General features: G+C 29.9%; 1 protein-coding gene across 8 annotated transcripts in view; it reads right to left on the bottom strand.

Moving 5' to 3' along the window:
- The window catches only part of LOC144840997 (RNA binding protein fox-1 homolog 3-like), a 59,053-nt gene that overhangs the window by 20,320 nt on the left and 11,979 nt on the right, over positions 1-26,754 (bottom strand). The window contains exon 1 of one of the 8 annotated variants that reach the window (XM_078697124.1): positions 23,633-25,038. The exons of 2 other annotated variants lie outside the window; for them this stretch is intronic. In XM_078697124.1, coding sequence (XP_078553250.1) covers positions 23,633-23,848 — 216 coding nt within the window. In that variant the 5' untranslated portion in view covers positions 23,849-25,038. Of the gene's footprint in view, positions 1-2,058; positions 2,085-4,274; positions 5,246-11,171; positions 11,727-23,632; positions 25,039-26,754 lie in introns of those variants that run through there. 5 more of the 8 variants (XM_078697123.1, XM_078697126.1, XM_078697128.1 and 2 more) reach the window with 5 other exon arrangements.

The raw sequence follows: 26,754 nt of genomic DNA, 5'->3' as shown, positions 1-26,754 counted from the left end.
ACCGACAATACTGTTTGATGAATGATGACTGAAAATTTACAAAGTTACTAATAATTGTGACAATAAAATTTAAATAACAAAGAACAGCAGCAATAAAACCATTAAATGTATAATTCTGATTCAAAAATAATTGTTCTCGTATTTTAGGTTGTAAAACTAAATATTCTATAAAATTATTAATTATGAAATTTAAACTAAAATAGAGTAATCAAAATAATTAATATGTACTAGAATATTGTCACTATTCATATGATAATGATCTATACTGTATATAACATGTAACCGACCAATCAAAAACCTTTTCTTCGTTTATTTGATATTAAAACAAACAAATTGTTATATTGTTATGTAAAACAACTGGCAATATAGGAATTTTTGTCAATAATACTGTACAAACAACTTATTGGATTCAGCTTTAAAAACCATGCCCGTTTCAATACAGATTATCTACCCACTTTGCTAGGCCCAAGCTAATGAGTTGCACAGCAGACATTTGACTACAATTAATGGGAAAGAACTCTCTAGGGTCCCAGCGTGATGATTAGGTTTGATAACACATCTATGAAAATTCTAAAGCTGACTTCTTATGAAGCATTTTATAACGACCCCGTGCTTCTGATGAGATTGAAGATCACTTCTCTCTATCTACTGAATGCAGTATTACTTGAGTGACCTCCAACCTATCAAGGACACGATCTATGGCTGATTAACATAATAACAACTACACATGTTTGCCAACAGCCAAATATATCAGCATATTATACTGTTGTAGAAGAGTATGGTAATCTAAAATACATGAAAATACAGTATTATACTATCTAATTTTGCATAAACTATCAGTACTAATATTTATTTAAAATCTATATACACAGGCCTTTATAAACAATTTACTTAAATACAAATATTTTGAAATTGAAGAATGTATATCTACATATTATTATTTATTAATTGAAATACTAAAAAAACATATTATTTTTGCTATTGGTAATTGAATGTTCAATGAAAGTACAAACAGTACACCATCAACAAACATTTCATTCTACACAGAAAAAAAATGCAGACTTTAAATGTTAAACATTAAAAAAAGTAAAATTTATTTTTTAAAGATATACCCGATTAAACAACAACCATTTGATTCGATTGAAACAACTGGCGTTCATTATTTGACAAATTACATTGTTTACAGTATCCAGTTTTAGAAAAACGATGAAATCTACTTGCATCTAGTGAGGGAGACAGCGTCTCATAATCGCCTTATGCACTATTTTATGGTCGAACATAACCGACACTTAAATCTAACAGTTTGTGAGATGGTGCTGTAATTGTTCTCCGAGGCACTCAACTTGCGTCATTCAATTTAATTTTCTATTCTTGTGATCTTGATTGTAATGGTGTACTTAAAAACTTTTTGCAAAACACTTTCTTGTAACTTTAATTTTAGAATCCTTTACTAACTTGGCCAGGGATTGTGGACAAGGCATCCAATACTGTATGTGTGAGCATTCCATAATACTAGCTAACAAAACATCTAATATGAATTTGGTAACACAATGTTAGTGACATCACAAACTGTAGTTTGTTTTGTCAAAACCACATGGAATTAAAAGAAGGCTTCACATTACATGATTATACTAAATTAATATATATATATGTACTATAGAGAAAATGTTGATTACAAATTAATTTATTCTGAACAAATATTTGAGGTCACACGTCTGGAAAAAATTATTTAGGATTTGTTTAAGATTAATCTAATTCCAAGTAAAACCTAATCTGATTACATGGCAATTAAATGTAAAATATTTTCAAACAAATGGTATAACTCGGCAATACCGTAGGCCTAGAATAAAAAAATTACTAAAAAGAATTTTATTTAGAGCTATTTATTAAATTTAGAGCTGTTACAATGTTATGCCAACCTTTTTCACATTTTAGTTATTTTCAATTTAATTAATAGTAGATTTAAGTAATGTAGTATGCATAAATTGATCAATTTATATCATGGAACTCACTGATGCCACAATACAAAATTGTTAAAAATAATCTAACTTTACATACCTTTCTTAAGATATTCATCTTAATGGAAAACAAGATCACAGTCCACTAACTGGATCACTTTAATAAACGCATGCAATGATTTTAAATTTTGGCTATAGCAAATGTTATTTTGCAGTTAGAACTAGTCAAAACTTGAAAAGTCAGTCAATCCATTTCAAACAAAATAAATGTACTGTTCATCGCAAAGCAGCATGGTTGAAAAAAGTTGATGTAAAAATTACTGGTAGTAAATTCTGTCATTCAAAATAAGCTCTTTGTCTTGTTATGAATATTCAAATGTCATGAATATTCATTACCTGGTAAACTGATAATGGATGATATGAGTTAAAACAGTTAAAAAATGCTATTCTCCTAGGACTTAAAAACAGCTATTCCATTTTAAATGGACCAGGATTAAGCAAATATTGCTTTCAAAAATCAGAGTAAGCTACTGTGGATATCTGGTGTATCTATCATAAGCGACAACATAATTCATCGAGTTAGAATATAATGCATTATTATGCGCTAACTTTAAGCTTATAATCTCAAAAGCATGACACACTGCTGTTCTAGTTGCGCTTCAATGTTTTTATACATTGTGCATTATTCATTGAAGTATGGAAACATGTGGTTGATTATATACACTTAAAAAATATGAAACAACTCTATTATATACTAGGTAACGAGATTACACATGTTAAAATTTTAGTTACAGTATTTCCTGAAAGAGGTAGTGAACAATTTGGAAAATGAAACTAATAATAAATATAACTACTACTACTAATTTAACAGTTGATTTTTAAATAAAACAAGAGTGATTCCAAATAAAGATACATGTGTGTAAACTGTCGCTATTTTTTATTTTATCTGAAACTATGAGTGGATTTCTGTAATGATATTCAATACAAACTAATAGTAATTAATAAGTTTACAACAACAGTGAGAGTAATAATATAGGCCTACAGTAATAATATTGACTTGTTACCCAATCTGAAACCAGAATTGGTATAACATTGTAATGCACTTTAAGGAGTGAAATTAAATTGTTTTGTTGATGTCGATTAATTATTAATATTCTGGTTGCTAAAATACTTCTACAGGAGTTCCTACTGTGCAATAACTGTTTTTCCAGATGTATCTGGGCTGGCAGGTGGAAAAGACCAGTGAAAAGTAGAAACTATTCCTTAGAAATAGAACAATAGCTTTGTTTAATTTGATGGTAGTGGAAACACCTTTAGCTTTTTTGTTTTAGTCTATTGTTTGTTTTTAATTGTTTATTTGTAATTAGCCCATCCCATCCCATTGAAATACAACTCTACAAATACCAGACACCCTTGGGCTGGTCTAACAATAATTAATATGTCTGGTTTTCTGGAAAGTCTGATATTCCAAATGTGTTTTTAATGGTAAAACAAGAATTTGAGATCTTCTGGACCTTAAAAAAAAGGTTTTGTTTTGGGAAACTGTATGATTTATACCGAACTGTAATACTTTTAAACATAATTATATAGGCCTATTCCAAATGAAAAAGTAAAAACAAATTAATAACAATCAGAACACTTTACTTTACTTACTTTCAGTTATCATGAAGGAAAGAACAAATAAAAAATATGGTTAAGCTAATGTTCTAAATGTGGAGTCAATTAAGTTCATTTGTTTTAATGGCACCATAAGCAAGTTCAACACACTTCAAGTCAACCGAATTAGTGATTCATAAAGCATAGATCCTTTAAAAAAAAATAGTTTGGTCGCAAAACATTTACAATTTCGAGTCGGTTGGCTCATGAGTATTTATAGTCTTAATATTGATTCAGCATTGAAATACTCATTCTTAAGTTAAATAATCTTTCCAATTATAATATTAATATAAGTTTAATTAGTTCACAAAAGGGCAATAGACTTAACTTGACTGTTCGTGAGAATTATTTTACTACTAGTAGTGAATAGCAATGTGGGGATTGCAAGTAAATTCTGTGCCACTGCAGTCATGAAAATTGATTTTAGCTAATAAATCAGAAACAAGAGGTCATAGGTCAGAATAAAAGCTGGCAGTTCCTTATTTGTAAAATTTTCAGCAAAAACTTAACAAATACAATTTTGTTACAAACTAAGAAATGTAATTTAAACAAATTTAAAAAAATGATTTAGCTCAAAACCTTGTGATATTCTCTCAATATTAAATTCAAATAATCATTAAAATTCTATTTATTTGGAAATTAATATTCATTCTATCTTACCAGTGATTGTTGTTTACCGGAAACTTGTAAAATTGTCCCATTTTGTGGATAAGACGAACAATAAACATATTGAGATGGACTCAACTGTGATTGGACGGACGCCTGAACAGACGCCTGCATCGGCGTTGAGTATTGCGCCATCGCATGAACAGGACTTTGCATCTGGGACATTGCTAATCCACCACTAATCATCATGTTGATGCCTTTCAAAAAGAATGTGTCAATGTCCAGCAGTAATAATTAAATGTATACTAAAAATCCTGATTCAAATTCGTTCCTTCAAAAATTAAAATAATGCTACCTCAGTCATCTCCAAAATACAACTGAAGTTAAAAGCATCCAACATAAACAACTTGTATCCTCAAGTACAAATAGTGATAGCCATAGAAGAATTGGTCTATTGATAAAAATTCATCAAGCGTTCAGTCAAAGCTTATTGTTTATAACTATAAAATCTTTAAGATTTCTTCATTAACTTCTACAAAATAACCAACCTGGAAACATCTTAAAGTTAAAGAAATAAAAGATCAAAATAAAGTTTGAAAATTCAACAACTAAAACATCCAATTTGTAGAGAAACCAGTCCAGTTCTGTATCAAAATGTTATACTGTATGTTTCCAAAAGAACCCTGTCCTGTTATGTATTGTTTTCAGCTCGCTGACAAGAGACAAAGTGGGTCTGCTTGCTTGCCTTTGTTTCTGTTACATCTGATCATAGGCTACTTCCAACTGTCACCTAATTTGCATACCAAAAACCCAGTGGGGTTGATAATTACATCAAGCTGTTAACTCCTGTGATTGTACTCACGGTAAACGGTACTCACAGTCCACTGGTCTTCCTTCTAAGCTGGGCTGATTACACCCTGGATACCAACATATAAAGCTTAGTACCGAAGATGGCTAGCATGTATACACAGATGGTTTGATCATTTCCTTCCTGGACCAACTTCCTTTACACTGAGCGCATGTGTTGATTACTCTTCACCTCTTATCAAGTAATAGTGAAAAAACTATGTATATAATCTCTATGATAACAAATAATTTACTTTAAACAATAAATATATTTTATTTTGATTACACAGTGATGACATTATTCTACTTTCCTTCTATTCAAGAATAAAAACATTTGGTAGGCCTAAAACAATTCACTGCATACAAGATTTCTTTGCACAAAATTAACTCACAAATGCAAACAAGATTCAGCAAAGTAAAGGCATCAGAAATTTGTCCGATATACCATCAACAAATTGTGTTAATGTTGCTCAAAACCAATAACAATAAAATCCACCTGTTTTCTGTTCGCCTGACTACAGTAGCTAAAGTGAATTTATCAGGAAAAAAGTGTCCATAACAGGCATATTTGCATAGAAACTATGTATATTAACTTGCAGAAAAACACCATCCAATCTCAAATAGCCCTGCCAGGCTGACTGATTCCAGCAGTAAAGATTTGTACACAGTAATAAGATTAGGATTTTGAAAGCATGAAAATAATTTGATTTAAAACAAACTGCACTTAATACAGTAGCGTAATTTAACAGATAGAAACTTACAATAGATACTAAAGACTTAGAAATGTGACAATTAAAGTTATTTATCAGTATCAATGGGTATTTAACATTATTGATTGGTATATTAATAAATAATTTAAATTATATTAAGTATCACAATATTGTATCCCAAATAAGACTTTATAGAAATATGGTATGGTGAACTTTAACCTATGAGTTCACTTTATTCAAGGGCCAGCAACCCTCTCCTAAAGTATTTCTACTGGATATCCACTGCTTATTGAAGGAGGGTGGAGTCACCCAGCTTTTTTTTTTCAAAGACACACCCATATAACATTGTACAGGGCTTGTTGCACTACCAATTTTGAGCACGTTCTTAATGATCTATTAGTATTACACAGGACTGTCAATCACAAAACATTCAATAATTCACAGAGTTTATTACATATCATCTTTCCCTCTTAAAACCAGTTACTTTGCCTCAAGTTTGTATAATTATTTTGGTATTTTTTATTCCGTATCTCCACATGTTCTTCCTGTTCATAAAAACATAAAAACTTTCTATTTTTATTGCAATTTTTAAAAACTTTATCAACAAAATTGTATTGCTTATGGGAGTATTATAGTGATAATAGAATTTTTCCTTCTACTATAATATTCCAATATATAATTGATTGAATAGGAAAATTAAATATATTGTTTAATGAGATTTTGAAAAGAAATCATTACAGTTAATACAGCTTGGAAAAAAATCACACGTCATCTGACTGAGTGTAGAGAGATATTAGCGGCTTTTTAGACACCACTAGCTAGGCTCAAGAGCTTCCTTTGGCTAATGTGGAATGGGCATCAGGGACAGATGTGACTATCAATTGTCTGCTTTATGTAATTTTCAGACAATAATGATCTTGACTTAAGTCTGACCTATTTTTGGTGTATCGACGATACACATTTTTTGCTCATATTTGAAACAACTGTATATCGTTAGTATTGGTATACATACGAGGGAGAAATATTTCCAACATATAATTCTATAATTGCACCAAGGAAGGATTTCTTTCTGGCTGTTTTTACTTGATCGTTTTGATTTAGCTGTTTGCTTATTTTAGTTGTAACTTCATTGAGATGCAGCCACCGATACCCACAGCATTGTCATTTGTTCAGTTATTTGCCTTTCGATCAATATTATAATTTCCAATTTATTTTTATAAGATTACAGTATCTTAAAATCATCCTTCTTTAATGTTCAATTTTTAATTAACAATCACTCAACACATTGTAAATTCTAATTTATTTATAAGCCTTCACTGCTTTAATAATCATGATTATTATCATTATAGTAATTGATTTTTTTTCAATATGGTTCAAATGCAATAAAAAGTAGATAAATCAAATACATATCAAGCAAAAAGGACAGACAAGCAAAAAATAAATGCAACACTTCTTTGCGTTGTTTTTAACACAATAATTAAATCTCTCTTTTTCTCTCATTTATATGATTGATGTGATTGTATCCTCCTTGCTTACTTGACCTTTGCCCATCCCCAGTGGCATAAGATGTTATAGAAACTAACATTTGAGCTTACTTCACTAGTATTCTCTTTTATTTTGGCCTAGCCTATGGCAATAATTCATAGTAATCTGATATCAACTTTCATCCATTTTAAATGTATTTTTTTCTTTGTAAATATGTTTCTAAACACACTAACCATGAAACTATTAGGAGATTATAAATAAAAAATGCTTTCTTCAAAATATTCAACCTGATATTATATTGTATGATTACAGTACTAATTTTCCGATTTTAATTTGTTACTACAGTTTTTCATCTGACAATTCAGGATTATTTGTGGTGCATGATTTGAATCGTAAAACGAAGGAAGTCGTTGCACGTTGATAATGAAGTGTTCTAGCTTTTTAGCATAGGTTACATATTATTCCTGCTTTGACCTCTTTTCTGTTAAAAAAATGGTTTGGAATTTAAAATATAAATACCACTCATGTTGAATTTATGAGGCCTGTTCAGATGTTGAGTTATGGTTTTTAACATAGTGCCTATGTAATATCATATGTATATTATATGTAGGATAATTATATGCATACATAATATAGCACTGTAGTATATTTAAGGCTTTTCTATTGTTTGAAACTAAAGTAACTAAAGCATGAAAGAAAAACAAGTTTCTTATTTTTTTCCTCCATGATTTAAGCCAATAAGAAACACACCATTGCTCTCCAACCGTAAAACTCTCCTGACCTTTGACACTGTTAAAATCCTCTGATACAATAGCAATGACACTTGATTACCTGATGTGCATTTTATTACATCAATTGACGAAACAAACTCTCAGATGTCAAAAAAATAATTACAATGTATACATTAGTAATTATTCTAAAAATATAGAATGACTTGGGGGACTTTACCTGCCACAATATCTTTTTAAACAATCATTATACAAACAATGTAAAACATAAAAAAAATATGTTTTTTCTAATTACAACCTTGAAATCATATTCTCCTGAGTGGTGGATATATGCATGACAAAACCTTATATTGACCTAGCATACTCCTTACTACAATGCAAAACAAAATACTTTTAATTCCTTTGCCAAATATATTGATTTTTAGATTTTCTGAAATCTCTAGAGTGTAATCTTTATCATTTTAAAAATTAAAAAGATGATTAATTATCAGAAAATTACTTTTGAGAGAGTCACGGTTGGTGAAGCTTTAATGAGTATTTTTATTTATGGCTATAAAAAATAATATTATTTCCTAAATAGTGTATCAATATCTATTATCGTTTATGAAGATGGACATTTAAATTGTATTTAAATTAAAACTATTGTGACACTGTAATGTAGTAAATGTTGTGAATTGGAAAAGTAATTTCAATTAAAATATATCACTCTATACGACTCAATTTTAATTTGCAGCTCAATATAAATTTTAATATGAACATATAACCTCATTATTTACACAGTTACTGTATGCTGTGTCCACGTTCAGTAGTTGTGTACTGATTTTTAATTTAGTGCAGTTTACAAAAATGAAAACAAAATTTGAAGAACAATCTCACCAACAAACGTTCACTAATGATGAGGTCTTCTCTACAGGATTACAAACTGAGCATTGTATATATAATTATCTTATGTTGTTTGTATATGATGTAGAAAAATTAATTCTTGAAGAATAAAGTGCAAATGCCTTTTTTTTTAGTTTAGTGTAATTTTATATGCCAGATTATTCCAGTATATCTTTGATGGATTATTTCAGAAAGGTAAGGTAAGCTAATTGCAAGCTTGACTATGTGTAACATTTAAAAAGACTCATTACCATTCTAGCATTCACATTCAAGATGGCCGACTGATATCACTACAACTTATACATTCATTATCATAACAAGAACTCTCTTTTTTGTGTGTTAAATTAGCAGAAACGAGCCTATACATGTTCATTGAGAACTCATTACTATGCATTACCACCATTCATGTCAGATATCGCTATAACCTATACATTTATCTCTTTCTTTCAAGTTACTTATGACCATGTGTTCATTGATGAGAACTCATTACTGTACTCTACTATCATTCATGTCAGATATCTATTCATCTACTTATCATACATTTATTCGTTGCCCAAGTGAAAAGATTTGAAAATTGAAATGATAATGATAAACGAATATTAAATCTAGTCGTCTCACCTGCTGTGCAGTATATTCAATACACTATCAAGATAAATTTGTAAAACTACCTACAGTATTAATATGCCGTCTTCCGATAGCGCACTCAGCATATATATTTTCTCTAATAATATTTTAGTTTTTTTAGGATAGTTACATCTAAAAGTCATATATCATTTTGCATATTTTCCATATTCTATCAACTTTATGTATCAATATTTTAAATATAAATCTTCTAATCTCTTGACGCCTAAAGCATGTGTCTGTGCAATAACCCTAACAAATTTCAAATATATGCATTTGGAATATAATTATGCTTTCACGTATAAATGACACATAGTCTCTCTATACAACCACATTCTATTCTATTGTACAGCAGTAGTTCAATGTAAGAAATATAAAATATATATAATACTAAAGAAATATAATACCAACATAGAGCTAATTTTATAATTAATTCTACCTTCTATTTGCATAAAAAAAATTTAACTTTAAAAAAATTGTTTTATATGTTTTCATCAAATATTTTCAATACTTTTAAAATCATCGTCAATGTACAGCATACAATTATCAGTAAAAACTTAATTTGTTAAAACAAATAAAATCTTATACAAAAGTAAATAAGAATTTAATGAAGAATAATTCACTTACATCCATATTATTGATTGATTATTGATTATTAACAATATCTATTTACAAATCTCCAGTTGCATAATAGTAATTAGAGGTAATTACACAACGTTAATCAATTAATCAATAAAGTTTATTACTATTGAGTGTAATTTAGCATGAGTTTAAATCAAGGTAAAAACCAATATTCTTTATAATCATAGTATTCCCCAGTAAGTCTGCTCTACAAATAACTTTTTGGCATACAATACAAATATAGTAGTACCTCTATTAAGGGGACACATTCAACAAAAAGAAAACATGTTTGTTCAAAGGGTTGCCTCAAATTGATTGTTTTAGCTAGTTTAATATCAGACATAATAGTTATTAAGAAATCATTAAATATGTAAATCTATTTTGTACTAGATCTTTTTTTCATAACCAAAGGGCATGCTTTGATAATTATTCAATACCATTTGTACAGATAGAAATATTCAATATATATTTTGTATACATTTTATATACAAAGAACATTTTTAATGGAAAATCTGTAACTTAATACTACAAATAATTACAACATTATTACCTATAAAATAAAATCATTTATTTCTAAGCCCCACAGGATTGAACACATTTACAGTTTATAGAATCAACCGACATATCATTAACGCAAATTTCAGAGACGTTGTTTTATTTATTCACCGACTATAAAATGCAATGTACATCACAAATTCCCACTGCTCAAATAAATTCTAAACCAAGACTGAAATTTTAATGATATTGGTGTTGCAAATACATTTTAGCTCTAGATACAAATAATTTATAATGGGATAATATTATAAAAGAAAAAATCATATTTTAATAAATGTTCAAACACTGTATCAATAAAAAAAAAATCAATTATATGACATTATTACTCAAATAAATTAAAAATTACTAGATGCACAAATAAATTTGAACTCTAAACTATAGACCCATATTTCTGTACAAATAGATTTTAGACCAAAACCTCCTATTGCTCAATACAAGACACTATGGTATGGAATTCCAGAGATGTATTACTACACGTTCAGTGTAGTGAAATCTATCCTTACCTTAGTAAGCTGAGGAGGGGTTTTTGACATGATTTTCACCCAGCAAGGCTGACCTTCCCGAGCATGTAGCAAATGCGACGCTAAACCTGTGAGGCCTAGGTTAGAGGTGGACGTTGTGGATTGCGAAACAGCATCACTAGGTTTCACCGTCCCCTTCATCAGGCAACCGTTTCTCAAACTGTATACAATTTATCTTTAATAATAACCAAGCAAATGATGAAGATGAACTCTGTCTTCTTACTCAGCATTGGATGAGCGTAGGTAACAAAATACCTAGCTAGGTCAGATAGGCTTAGAGATTCTGCTAGGCCCTCAGAGTAAAATAAACACAGTCGACAAGACCAAGCATAGGTGTCTACTGAAGCAACCGGTGTAGCTTTGTACATTAATTTCAGTAATGATATAGTCGCTGGCAGAGAATAACAATAAATCACGACCGCATATCACACTACACATATCTCATTGAATCTTTCGCATTTCAAATGTGAATATGCAAATGAGATTTTTTCCAATCATCTGGCTGAAATCCCGTATATCCACTTCAGTATAATGATTGTTAATATTAACAAAACTCATGAACAATTGTATGACAAGAAAATTATGCTAATTAAAACACAGAATTCAAATGGAAAGTATACCTAATATATATCTATTATGCATTTTAAAAATATAATGTAAACTAAGACATATTATCTGACAAAGGATCTAAATAAAATTATGTATGTATTAAAATTATTTATTAATATTATGTAAAAAATAATTACTAATTCAGCTGGAATAATTAATTCATAAACGTCACAATAGATCTAAAAAAAATTTATTATTAATATTCATTAAAAATCCTACTGGAGTAAACAAAAACAGTTTTAACAATAGATTGATGTCAGGTGATACATTATGCTAATTTATGTGCAGAAAAAATGAATACTATTACTACAACAAAATTATATTAATCTTGTTTAAATAGCATATCTAATATTTATAAAACAGCTGCTATTGGGTCGGTTAGAAAAAAATTTATATATTAAAAACATAATGGTATGTAAGGAAGAAAGATTTTATTTATATTTTCATGTAAAACAATTATATACTGTATGACATGGTTTTATAAGTACTAGAATTATAAGAACATGTATGTCATGGTGTACAATACATAGCAAAAATAAATAGAAATGTTTCTAAATTTTCATGGTGGATTTAAAAACAAGTTAATATAGCCCAGCTGCACTATTTAACTACACAATAGCTGGGTTAAATTTAGTTGATTAATAATCAATTTCTTAATTAGGTTTCTTTAAAAAACCAGTTCCTTTCCTGATGTGTGAACTATTATTATTAGTGGATTAGCCAATCTTATGACAGGATATGCAGGGGCAATTGAAGAACAGCTCCTTACGGAATTCTAGGGATCACACAAGAACAAAAGAACTTAACATTTAACAACAGCCAATCAAATCTGACATGTCTTTGTTGAGACAGCCACAGCAATCTGTGAATAACTCAGCCTGATTTATTTATGTAGACATTTTGTGTAATTTTCATTAACAGACTGTCTTAAAATGATCTACTGCAGTTACTGCAGTAAATTAAATACTTTTTATTCAAATATTGAGATATAGCTACATTTAATTCTGCAATCAATTTCTGGATTTTTTGTTACAAAATTGTTTTTATTTTTCCACAAAAATATACTGTATTTGTACATTTTTATTATTAAATTTTACAAGCTAATAATAATGACAAAATGAACACTGAAGTATTTATGAATCATAACAAATATATCTATTAATTTTTATTTTAAAATATATAAGTTATGCATTTTTTTAAAAATAATAAATACAAATTAAAATTGTTAATGTTATTTTTTTGAAACAAAATCATTCAAATCGAATATATGAACTATAATTTAATTAAGATATTTAATACTAATGTGAACATAGCTGTATTCTCATACTTATATCTGAATTGTCATCAAAGCCCCGCCCCTTGACATTTAAGCAGAGATAAGCAGTCTATGATGATATTCTCTCATCAATAATATCTGTCTATTTACAGAGTTGTTTTTGTACAGATTTCACACAGACAACGACCGCCAAATTGCCGGCGCAATAACAGATGGCATTCTGTAAAATGGCGTCCTCTTTAGAACGACAATAAATCATAGGATGGATTCATAACGGTGTGCATCTATATAGCACCTAGAGAAATGGCTGCGAAAACATATCATTTAAATTCTAAATATAGTTTTGAAATGTTTTAGGTTTGAGATTACGGATTAGTGACTTTGGACAGTTGAGTTATGTACATCATTAAAGAGAGTCGTAAAATTCCAAATACATATACTGTAGTTATGTTCATCAGTGGTTCATAAGTATAATATGCCTTTTATGGAAATGTATTCCTATATTACATTTTTTTTGTTTGAAAACTACAATGAAAACCTGAATATTAACAAATGCGTGTTATGCATCATACAGAAGTCCTATCTCGGAAAAATGAAATATCATGGATACTTTATAAAAGCGTATGGCAAAACCATAGAGGGTGCTATAATTTTTATAGAATACAAAAAAACATAGAGGGTGATATTTTTGTCATAAAATTCCAAATACATATACTGTAGCTATGTTCATCAGTGGTTCATAAGTATAATATGCCTTTTATGGAAATGTATTCCTATATTACATTTTTTTTGTTTGAAAACTACAATGAAAACCTGAATATTAACAAATGCTTGTTATGCATCATACAGAAGTCCTATCTCGGAAAAATGAAATATCATGGATACTTTATAAAAGCGTATGGCAAAACCATAGAGGGTGCTATAATTTTTATAGAATACAAAAAAACATAGAGGGTGCTATTTTTAAAAAACCTTGGTCATTAGCATCTATAATAAACATGCCCATTTGAGTTGTAGAAAATGCATCGGCAACACATTTTTTGGAGCTGAAATATTAAATGTATGCAGGATGTTTTTTGTATATCCAAACGTTAGTTAGCCTAATAATTTTTTCCTCTCAGAATTTATAGGGTTGGTTGCTGTTGCTTCCACCTCTGTACACGCGCCTAGATTATATATAATCCTATACTGTATACCGTTTATATTTATATATATATGCATCATTTAATTTTATTAAAATCTACCATGTACTAAATATAAATTGTCCAGCACAAACACAAATTTAATTTGTTGAATGAATGACTAATTGAAAATAGAAACCAGCTTGGTAGGTAATAATTCATTAATCAGCATTCCATAGCTGAGGTCAAGTAATGCCACAGATGAGGCGCTAATAAAAGATTGCTAAGGCAAAGCTGCAGAAGGGATGCTAATAAGAGAATTTATCAAAGAGCCAATCAAACCATTTATCATGTAACACAATATAGAGGGCAGTATAATGTAAACTTGCCAATTTAGTAAACTAAAAATGATAATTGAAGGATGGATGGATATGGATATGGCTGATCACATGTTGATGATAAAGATACGGTGTTGAAAAAGATGATGATATTAATGATATATAATGTTGATCTGATAATGATGATCATTATGATATTGTTGGTGAAGAGTTTAATGTTGTTGGATGCTAGGTTTGTCATTACAAATTTGCAAATGATGATATTAAAGTTGTTTTGACAGATTTAATATATGGCTATGTTGACATAACCAGAAAACAAGAAGATGATGGGATTCAGTTAGCCAGTGTAAAATTAAATTAAGACAATACTACTACATTTACTGATAATTAAGAAACTCATAATATAAATCAAATCTTCATTTCTGAATAAATTATTCATGTTTTTTGTTTTTCCTCAACAAAATATTGATTTCTTTTCTCAGCCATTTACATTTTCAATACACAGACATGATGAATCTTAAAACCACTATCACTCGTTTAAAGCGTGGATCAATATGAAATACCGAAGACTAATTAAACTCGACTGATGATCAATATTCCCGCATTTCTCATCGTATGCGGCTGCTACGGTAATAAACGATGCGTAATCAGGGATTCAATGACCATTGAACAACACATTTTGAGACTGGTAGTGCAGATTAAGTTAGTACGCTGTTTGCCTGAAGCTTCCCGTGTCGCGCAAAGGACAATGAATGAGATGTAATTGAATACATTTGAATGTAACAATGGACAATAGGATTGGCTTGTTGATATACAATAATAGAGATGCGCTCTTCATATATCATAATATATCGAACAATACTACTTGTACACATTATAAATGCAACAAATAAATTCATCTTTTAAATAAATATTAGCATTTATGTTTCATTACTATTTGACATTAACAATTTGAACTTTCAAAATGTAGTTATAAAAATATTCTTGTTCATACATTGTGTGTTTAAAAAGAACTTGAAAAATGGATTTTAAAGATGCAAGATTATCTTGTGATATGTGAAAACATTACTATTTGATGTTAAACAAATTTAACTTTCAAAATATTGCTATAAAAATATTTTTGTTAATACATTGTTTAAAAAGAACTTAAAAAATGGATTTTAGAGACGCAAGATAATCTCATAATATGTGATGGCTAATTTTTTATGACTACAAAATACACAAAAGGAGATTTTGTTGTCATTTACTTTTTCTACTGACGTTAACACAGAGATTTGCAGTATTAAGGGATGAAATGATTTAGAAAAATATAAACAAAAGTGGTTAAATAAACCATCTGGTTCTAAGCGAAAACAAACAAAAGACCTTTGAAAACAAATTAAATGATATCCTTAGGGTATATGCAGCATAAAAACCAATTTAATACAAGAATGATAATATTTATGTTTTAAGCAGATGACCAAAATTATTAATCACTGTAAAAGTTAAATCGAGATTATTGTTTTTTCTTCTATACCAAAATTGAGGATAAATGTTGCTTTAACCAGGCAAGCCTAGCAACAAAATAAGCTTTGTACAGCAATATTGAAGGTTTTGCTTTTCATTCTGTCTAATAATACTCCCTCTCTATATACACACACACAGTAGAAGTAGACAATTGGTACAAACCTGCCGGAGTGGAAGTAAATATCCAACAGATGATTTGGTCTGTGGTAGCATAAACTCTCTGCGGATGAAGGTGAACGCCGGTAGCGCCATTTTCTGAACAAATATCCTCGTAAAAATTCAGATGTTCAATTCACAAGTGACAGTTTATGTTATCCAATAATTTTTCAAAGTATGGGGAAATGGGTAAATGTACTTTTGTGGAAGATACACCTCATTTTAGAATATGCATACACTACAGTTGAAGCATTTTGAAATTAGGTTTTAAAAAAACAATGTTCTACATTTCACCATCATCAGCTTACATATTTGTTAGAGCAGAACGCTATATTTATCTCTAAAATGCTGCACACATGAAATTGGTTCTTAATATGAAAAGCTGCACGCACAGAAAGTCTTCTGAAAAGCGTAATTGAAATAAATTTACTAATGGTTTTTTCTCAAATTATGATGCTCTCTGGGCATTCTAATGTTGAGACAAATGTGTTTATTTAGTCAAGATTTCCGAGAAATTAGTAGTAGAGTAGAGTATGGTTCGTTACCAATGCAAGATGTTCTAGAACAATTGGTGATTACATATTAAAAGTGCATAATTGCAGTCAGAAAATAATAGCGTTAACGAAGTAAGATCCATATATTAAAATTCATATTGCCAGTTCAGAGTTTAAACATACTTGGGTCCAAATGTGGAATCTTCAATATAAGTCCAAGAACACAATTAAATAACGCTTAAAATTGCTCCAAAAAACATATTTCTAATAATGTTGTAGTACTGTTGTACATATAGCAGGCAAAATGAAAAGAAAACTGAATTGAAGTCGCAAGTACATCAGTCTCAGAATGACTGCAAAAATATTCAAAACATACTGTAGGTACAGTACCTGTATGCATTTAATTCTATTCACAGAAGATCATATCCATTATGAAGTCTGGAATTGTTGTTGTAAAGGCATCTGAGCAACATTTTTCTCAAAAAGCAAATAAACAAATAACATGTACACAGTTTGTAGCAGGCTCCTCAAAGTAATCTCAGCCGAAAATATAAAAATCAAGTTAAGTGGACCAGATCACCATCGAGAGAAAACACCTTCCTCTGTCAAAGTTGACAGATGCGTTACACACAAAAATAAAGTAATATCAATCTTCGAGATCAATAATAGAGATGGTGATAGAAGATTCTTCTCATACCACGCTATGAGACTTCCTGCGAAACACCTGTACTCGCAGATTGAGGTGTGTGTGAGGCTACTCAGAGTTCACCAAACCATGATGCTTTACTTTCGCAATAAACAAGAAAATGGAAGCAACCAACAATGTCTTTTCAGACTCGTTAATAGTTTCTCTTATTTTTTTCCATCAAAAATGTATATATTTATAGACATTATAAATAGACATAATATTTCCAATGGTTTTTTAGCATGAAGAAAATGAGCAAATAGAAGTTTTATCAATCGAAATTGTACTGTATCCAAAGGTAATTAGCTCTTTACCGTTGTCTAAACATTTATGTGTCGCCAAGGGGAAAACGGGCGATTACAAACCTATCCAAACGTCTATTCGGTTCACGATGCTATCACGAATTTAATTATCAACAGAATTAGAATCTGTTAATAAAGTGCGTTCAGGCTTGTATAAATATTAATGAAAAATTAACAAATTTATGGCCAATGTTGTTACGATTGCATAATCTAAATACATTTGAATGAAAGTGTTTAATTAACTCTGTTTCTAGCCTTTTCAAATTCACAGTTGTACTTGAGTATTGGTAATCAACAATTCATTACAAAAATGATCGTCATTCACAATATAATACAATTTTAATTTGAAATGCAATAAACAAGGATTATCGCTATTCAAAGGTATTCCAAAAAATTAATGTCCTATCCTATATTAGTTTATTGGGTGTCATACAGGGAAAGCTGAGGTGTACAGCAACAGAAGATGTTTTACGGTATTAAACTACACACCTGTAGCCATAGAGGCCAACACCACCCCCTTCCCCCCAACTTTTTTCCCTGAAGAACCATTTAAATTGGAGACCAGTATCAAAAGTAATAATATGCCAACTACATTTAGAAGATAAATTAAGATTTTGCCATTTTGTGGAAAAAAGTTCCTCTTTGTAAAGAAAACAACCCCTATAAAATCCTGGCTACATGTTTGTACTATTAAGATTTACTCTATCCAGTGTAAAAAATATTAGCAAAATAATGCATTATGCAAATTAGGTCTAGAACAGGAGTGATGTTTAATTTCTTCACCAATATCAATATTCAATCAATTTGGAAATCCTATCAGGAATGCTACTTTTACCTATAGGCCTACTTTCACAGTTATGGAAATCTTAAACTGCAGAAAATAATTTCTTTTATATCAATAGTAATATATTCATTGAAACTTTAATACATATTTATAATGTACAGAGATTAATAATGTTTATAAGCATTCAATGCTACAGTACTCGATTTATAACTTAATTGATACGAGATAGTTCTTATTATTTATCAATAATGAAAATCAGTAAAGGGTTGGTTTATACTAGTATAGTGATTGACTTCAGACTAGTACGTACTGTATAAGTAACTTTTTTGCTCATTTCAAAGTCATCTGGGCTATCAGAAAGATTAGCAACAAGACTCATGTGGTGTGTTTTTTTCTCTCTTTGTTAACAGATATATGCCCACAGAAAAACCATGATCTTTTAAAAACAGTTTCAAAGACCTTTAATTGATTCCGGCCTTGATTACCATGAACTGTCTTTAAATTGGTTTAGAACAATTTTTCCTCAACTCAACCTGGCCAGTGCTGACCTCAACTCGGTCACTCTATCCACAGAACTATGTTGTGGGATTTCAGTACAGATGTTTGAAATAAAAGGAAAACAGTTCGTTTGGTATTTTTCAATAGAAACAGGCTTATAAATTATATTTTGGGTTTATTGTTAATTAGAGTATATGTATATTTGTAACATCAGCAAGACCAGGTCAAATGTTATAGGTTACAAAACTAAGTATATGAACTTTCTATAACTATGTGGACTAAATAATGCTGTTTAAATACAAATTACTGTAGTTGCATGAGAAGCAAACATTATCGTAAAGATATAAAAAACCCTAATCATTTCTACTTCGTCAAGAACTCGCTCCCACAAATCACTCTAAATTGTCTGATCATTACGACGTGCGCTGATAAAAAAAATGCTACTTAAATTCTAGTAATTGTACCTCAACAAGAACATACTTAATCAATATTGCGCTCAATGATTGGCCGACTTAATTAAGATCTAAATTCATATTCTATACTTTATGATGAATATTATTTAGGAATTATATATTCCCTATAATCATGAATACATAATTTAATTTCAACTGCCTTTAAATGATCACAATATGAGATTAAAATAATTATTCAGAAATGAATCGTTAGTTCGAAGTTTTTTATATATAAACTATACAAAAGATATATTTTTTTAGAATAATATTACATTTTATGGGGAAAAAAATATGCCTTGTAAAAGATTACAGTATGTTCACTCCATGTGTATTTCCAGTGGCTGTATTTACAATAACATTTAAAGGCATTGCTTTTAAATAGTAAGTATTTCACTTAAGTCAATAAAGATTTCCCTTAAGTGGTAGGTCTATTTATACTTAAATAGGAGAATATTAAAAGTGTAAGAATAGGTATTTAGCATAATCTTGAATACCACCGGATCTTAACCGGCCGTATCCCTTCACTTAAGTCAATAAATATACTTGGTAAAGTGGTAGGTATATTTCCTTAGATATGAGAATATTACAATTTTAAGAAAAAGTATTTTGGTTAGCCTAATGGTGAATACGTCTACGGTCCAACTAAGAACTATGGGAAATAAACTGAACTAAATGGTACATGCAGCCACTGGATCCTAATTATAAATCACATCCATGTAACTGATATAAAATACAGTACTGAATATGGTTGTAATGAACAGATACATAATTTATGGGCTGTAGTCTAAGCTGAAGCTAAGTATAACAACTGGGTGAAAAACATTAATGTTTTGCAGTAATATTATTCATTACCTTTGTTATTAGTTGTACTGGTCCATTAATAATCCTAGGGCTTTGATTAATGTTCAGGTTAGACATTAGTACATCATTAATGTAATCTGTGCTTCATTAAACTTTCAAAAACTTTACCTAAGTTTAATATTTTTTTATTATTAAAGTTTCTAGAGAAAAGATATTGAGCTGGGTGGAGTTAGTAATACTGTACGTTACCATACTGTAACAATTACAAAAAGCGGTGTGAATGACATATTTAAACACAAATGAAAGATTTTAAACATAGATTTTGTACATACCTGCTAATTTTGAATCATCAGATGTGTGTGGAGAATGCATACCATGATGAAAAACACACAGATGAAATCAACATGTAAAGAGAGAAAAAAAATAGAAAACCCTTAATTAGTATATTAATCTATATCTTGAATGTAAAGCTCTGTCTACACTATTAAACCAGTTTGACAAGAAAAAGTGTGATATGTCAAACTGCCCAAATATAGAAGTGATATGATATTATCATATCCATATATGGGCACATCACATTTTGTTGTCACATAAAATTCAATAGTGTAGACAGAGCTTTAGGAGTGGATCTATTGGTGTGCGCTCCCCTTTGACAGAGAGAAATTATGAACTCATTTTTGATATATATTTTTTTACATTTTTGAGTGCTCCCAAGATTTAAAAAATCCTTGATCTGCTCCTGATGAATTCTTATATTATACTGAAATAAAAATTATTTCTGTTTCAAATGTAAAAAGGTTTGGATTATATTATATTGCTACTGTGTCAAAATTCACTCATTTCATCACTGAACTTTGTATACCTTTGATCAGCAATATTTACGATCGTAAAAAAAGCGTGATGGCGTATATTCATAACATTCTTAAATCAAATAGCTGTTTGGTCACGGAATTATTGATCAAGCAATTAACAAATCATGTGGACAACCAAACTTTGTATCATTGTTTCAATTTATCCAATTTTAGCCTTAATTTAATTGGCTTGTAAAAATGAAGAATGGGGTACCTTAAAGATAATAATATATAATCGTACAATAGTCATTTTATAAACGTAAAAAGAAACGATTTGAATGAAAGTTTAAGATTTTCAAATATTGAGTATTAGAGGGACCACATTGTACCATTTCCAAACACAAGCATCTTTTAAATCTCAACTTTTACATTTTTACTTTTACATTTTTACTTTAAACAATTTGATTATTACACAAATTGAATCAATTTTTAAGCTTTTTCTAAAATGGAAATTGTATTCCTTTCTTTTTGTTTATGTTAAGTCTTTTTAATTTTTATATTGTATTAATTTATTTTATTTTAATTTGGTAGTCAAGTGCTATACACTTGTATTGAAAACCCTCATTATTCAAATTTTCACCAAAAATGTTGTTATAAAATAAAGGGAAAAAAAATAATATTAAAATCATTCATCCATCAACTCTTCTATTTTGAGAGATTTTTTATATCTAGAATATTTCAACACAGCCAGCATTAATGCTTACAGTATTTATGTCTTTACTGCATACCTTAGCTAGGCCTAATGGTATTATATTTACACTAGTCACATCTCTCTTGTCAACAGCATGGTTGGTGTAGATTCTAGTGCTAAAGAGATTGCCATTTGCATACCATATATGGTGTTCATGCTGGTTTTAAGGCCAGGGCATGAAAATATCTTACTTTCTTTGTCCTTAACATGGATAAATTCTCCATCTCCTTACAACGAATAGCAACACCACTGAAAAGTTTGTTAGCATTAGGTCACCAAGGATTAAAACACATGTTTTTTTATATTTTAAAGGGAGATTTTCTATAACTTTTTCTACATTTATTTTCATTAATCACATCAACAATGTACTGGTCATGTATTTTGAAACATATGCCTTTGTAAAACCATGACAATTTTTATTTTCCGGCAAATAAATTGTAGTATACTGTGAATTCTAAATCTAACAACAAAATAATATTACTATACATCCTGGTGTCAAGATATTAAATGCAACTCAACATAGTATTGACCACCATTATCACAACACACCAGGTGGTACCGGATGTCCCTTATAACTAATTAAAATGTGACCTTACTATTAACAACAGTTGGTGTGTACAGAGGCCAACATTTTAACAATTAGTAAACAGCATTTTAATTACTAGAAAATTTCAATTCAGGTAATAGTCTGTACAGACTATTTCTTATTTAATTACATTCTTAATGACTGAAAAAAACTGTGGATTTATAGATTATATTTAAATGATATAAGGTAGAATGTAATAGTTCCTTTCGTTGAGGTACTAGCCATCTTCAAGACTTTTTGTGACTGAGACTTTATTTCATTTGTTTTGGCCTATTAGTATTACAAATTTGCTTTTTAATGACTTATAAATATATTGTGAGTGGTGAAAAAAGATGGGTGTGGGGAAAAAAGATAATCGTCAAGCCTCATGTATTCATTAATAATAATATATGAACTTTTAATTACAATTTAGAAATAGTTTTGTGTCCGACAAAAAATATTTGTGATCAATAGTTCATCAGTCACCATCTAGTGTTACATAAAAAAATGTAATTTGATATCCATAGATGACACCAACAGAATTGTCCAATTTCACGCTAGAATGTGAATGTTGAAGGATGTGAATAGGAAAAATCACATCATTAGAAAGGTGATATTTGGCAAATCATTATCATGTAATTGAACCTTGACATGACGATAACAATGTAAAACACACTTTTATTAATTTAGAAGTGTTATACTTGCTATAGTGAACTGGTTTAAAATAATATTGTATTCTATTGACAAGAATTAGTAGTAAATAGTAGTAGTACTGTCTTAGCATAGGATATGAACCTACTGCTTTGGACAATAAGGAAAGGTGCTTGAAATTAACTGATGGTTCTAGGAAATTAAACTAAAGCCTAAGACAAACAAGGACATTTATACTGTAATGCTAAATAGGAAAAGCACATAGGTAAATACTACTGTATTAGTACTATACAAACATCCGTAAGCTTAGTAGGTAAAGCAGTTATAACACATTAGACTAAACCACATAAATTCCAGCTTTAACAAAACAAAAGATTTAGATTTTAAGGACTTATATTGAAATTGGACCTTATGTGCTTACAGTAAAAATGGCAAAATGATCCAGATGTTGTACTTACTACTAGCTATACACAAAGTTACAAAACATCTTTTATTAATACAACAGAATAATTTAAACGCTAATTAAGTAAAGGTAAGGTTGAAATTAACCTGGTTGGCAGTCCTCAACTGAAAAAATTCAAGATGGGAGAAAAACCTCTACCCTATGCACCGAAGACAACTATATATCTGATAAGATAACAATATCGTAAAAAACAATAATACCTTCTGTAATTCCTTTTGCAACATAAGCATCTGTAACAATGGTTGTTGATGTTGTTGTTGAACAAAAACCATGTTCCCCATTCCATGGTGCGCTGAAGATGATGTTGCTGCCATTGGAAGACAAAACGGTAGCTTATTTCCGGACGTTTTCGCAGCCAAAGCGGCAGCTGTTACTGGCATTGTCATCTCCTTCATAATATTACTAGTGGTTAACATTAAATTGTGTTTTTCCTACGGTTTATATAAGTAATCGTAAAGTATTTTTCTATGGAATATCCAATCGTTTCAATACTAGTTTTATTGCCTGATAGGATTAAATTAATCAATGCTGTCGTATCATTCCTGTTACAAACAAATCTGCTGATATTTAAGTTGACCCTACTGAAGAATACGATCACAAATTTGATTAACTTCCCTGAAACTAATCAGTATGCTAGCGCCAAGCACGATACCAGACCGGTGTTATGTTACTTGTGTAATTGCGTGTTCAGGCTGGAGAAGAATTCAATCAGAATTTGAGTTGTTTCAAAAAACAACATGTATTTACACTACACGTCCATCCAGGATTGTGTGCTATCATAACATAGCCATTAGTAAGCTAGAAACAAGTAAGGTTGAAGGTAGCTCACTGAGTGAGATTAATACAGCTCAAATGTTCAGCTTTGTCAGTGTACAGTAATTACAGAGCCAGCAATACAGCCTGTCTTATTCTCAGCTAATCACACGGCTACAGTAAAAGTCCCTTTGTGTTGTCTACTCACTGACTCGTATAGCCTATACCACACGGAATAATTACTTATCCCAATCTGTGATCAGTGTGCAGAGATGATGATGACATAACAGATAGTACCATTGGGGGATGTAGAATATCTCCCTCTCATCAACAAAAGCTGGTGCGGTCTTCAAGAGGTCTGTTAATTACGAAGTAATCTGCCTGGCTTTTGATATTCAAATGAAGGTTTTCACATTACTACCACTTTGAGTGGACACAAAGACGAGAGATTGAATCACGTTTATTTACACAGACTTCCCTACTGTTTCAACATTGGCGCGTGGTCCTAATTTGCATAACAATCAAACCTTACAGGAAACACTTGAGCTGAATGAATAACTACTGATACCTTAACAAAAGGGGTACACATTGTACAGTTTAATAGCCCACTTATACAATGAACAGGGGTATCCCCAATTACCCAGCCATGGACAAAAGCTCATCTGTGACTAATAAACCCTAAAAAGTACAAAGGAATAACTGTACATAATAACAAAAAACAGTTACAATAATGTACTGTTGTCATTAGCAATTGCTACTCAAACTGCTGATATTGCATTATCATAACAATTATTATTGTGTGTATTTATGAATGTCAACAATTGCACACTGTAATATTATATTATAGGCAGCTGTAAGCATTTGTTTTTGAATGAATGAAAGTAAAGAGAAGAACATTTTTGTTATCAAATAATTGTCATTATTATGAATTTATAATATGTCTAATTATGGAGTTTTTTTCTTTCATGTTTGTAATATTGGCCTAAATACAACCTATGTCTGTCTCTTGACTTTTACATACATTTTCTTAATAAAACTATTTTACACACAATAACATTACATATTTATTCAACCATTCTTTTAAACAATTTTTACCACTTTGAATCTATAACAAAAAAAATTGATCATTGAAAATCTATATTTTATCTAATTTTATGATTATGAATTATAATACCAAAGTGAATGGAAACCTTTGATCAAAATCAAAACAATTGTGAGGCCTAGCGTGATAATCAGTGAGTATTCAAGCATAACCAAATCACACAAATGACCTAGCATAGTATCTATGGTAACTAGTGAAAAACATTGGTCAGAATGAGCAGCTGGGCTTAACTTGTAAGAAATGTCTAATCTGTTTACAATTGAATACAAATATCGACAAAGAAGAACAGTCAATACTTATATATACTGTATTGTATATAATCTATAACCTCTTGCAGTATAAATAATCAAGACTAAAAACATGAACAAAAGAGAGACATGAATGAGCAAAAATATAAACCTGTGAAAGGTGTTTGTGCCATCCATTAAAAATGAACCTAATAATCATGAAAGCGTTCAATTTCAAATCTCACTTTGATCATTTTGGCAGATTTCCATCATAACTTCAATAAAAAAAGTGGATATGTCACTGATAAGTCCTCGGAAAACCATAAAAATCATCAATTATTTTATTCTTTATTTAGACATACTGTATTGGATTGCCAATAGCAAATTACTCAAGTCTGCTGTAATAGGTGAATCAATTCACAAGAGTCAGACAAAATAACACATTCAAGAAGCTGTACATAAACTAATGTTTAATGTTTAAACAAACTAGTTTTGAAAAAAAGTGTAATGTTCCCAAGTATACTAGTGATATGCCCAAATATGGTAGTGATATGACATCATCTGATGTCCATATATGGGCATATCACATTTTTTTGTCAAATAATGTTGGGAGTGTTGATTGTGAACAAATTTGAACCTGGTTTAGTAGCCAATCAACTTAACCACCAAGTTAAATTTCCACTCAATCAATCAATTATTTATGTAAAAATGTAAAATATACTAAATACTTTGACAAGATGTGTCCGATTTGTGCTGTCTAAACATTTTAATATGATTGATTTATTTCATAAATTACAATGACATAAAAATGATTGAATCTTAATTTAATTGAAATAAATTATATGGAATTTGAAAATAAAATTGATAAGGATGAAGGTTAATTGAAATAAATTGCAGAGAACTTTAGGAATTCAAAATATTGCTATGCTCATTTAAACATTATTAATTCTAAAAAGCATAGGTTGAATACCAAACATGCAATCATGTACAAAGAAAAACCATATCAAATGTGATTGATTATACGGAGCATGCTCAGTGTGAGCGTGCCCTATGCAAATTTAAAGGGGGAAATGAGGAAGATAAAGAGGATAAAGAATACATGGAAAGAGAAGAAGGAAAAAGACGAAGGAGAGTTATAATAAAAATAAGATAGAGAGAGGCCATGATTAATAGGAAGATTGCCATGATGATGATGATAAGAAAGGAAGAAAATAAAATGAATCTAAATGTATTGCAGTTT

Source organism: Antedon bifida, chromosome 4 (genome assembly GCF_963402885.1).
Source record: "Antedon bifida chromosome 4, ecAntBifi1.1, whole genome shotgun sequence".
Classification (NCBI taxonomy): Eukaryota; Metazoa; Echinodermata; class Crinoidea; order Comatulida; family Antedonidae; genus Antedon; species Antedon bifida.
This window is presented reverse-complemented; position numbering and strand designations above follow the sequence as displayed.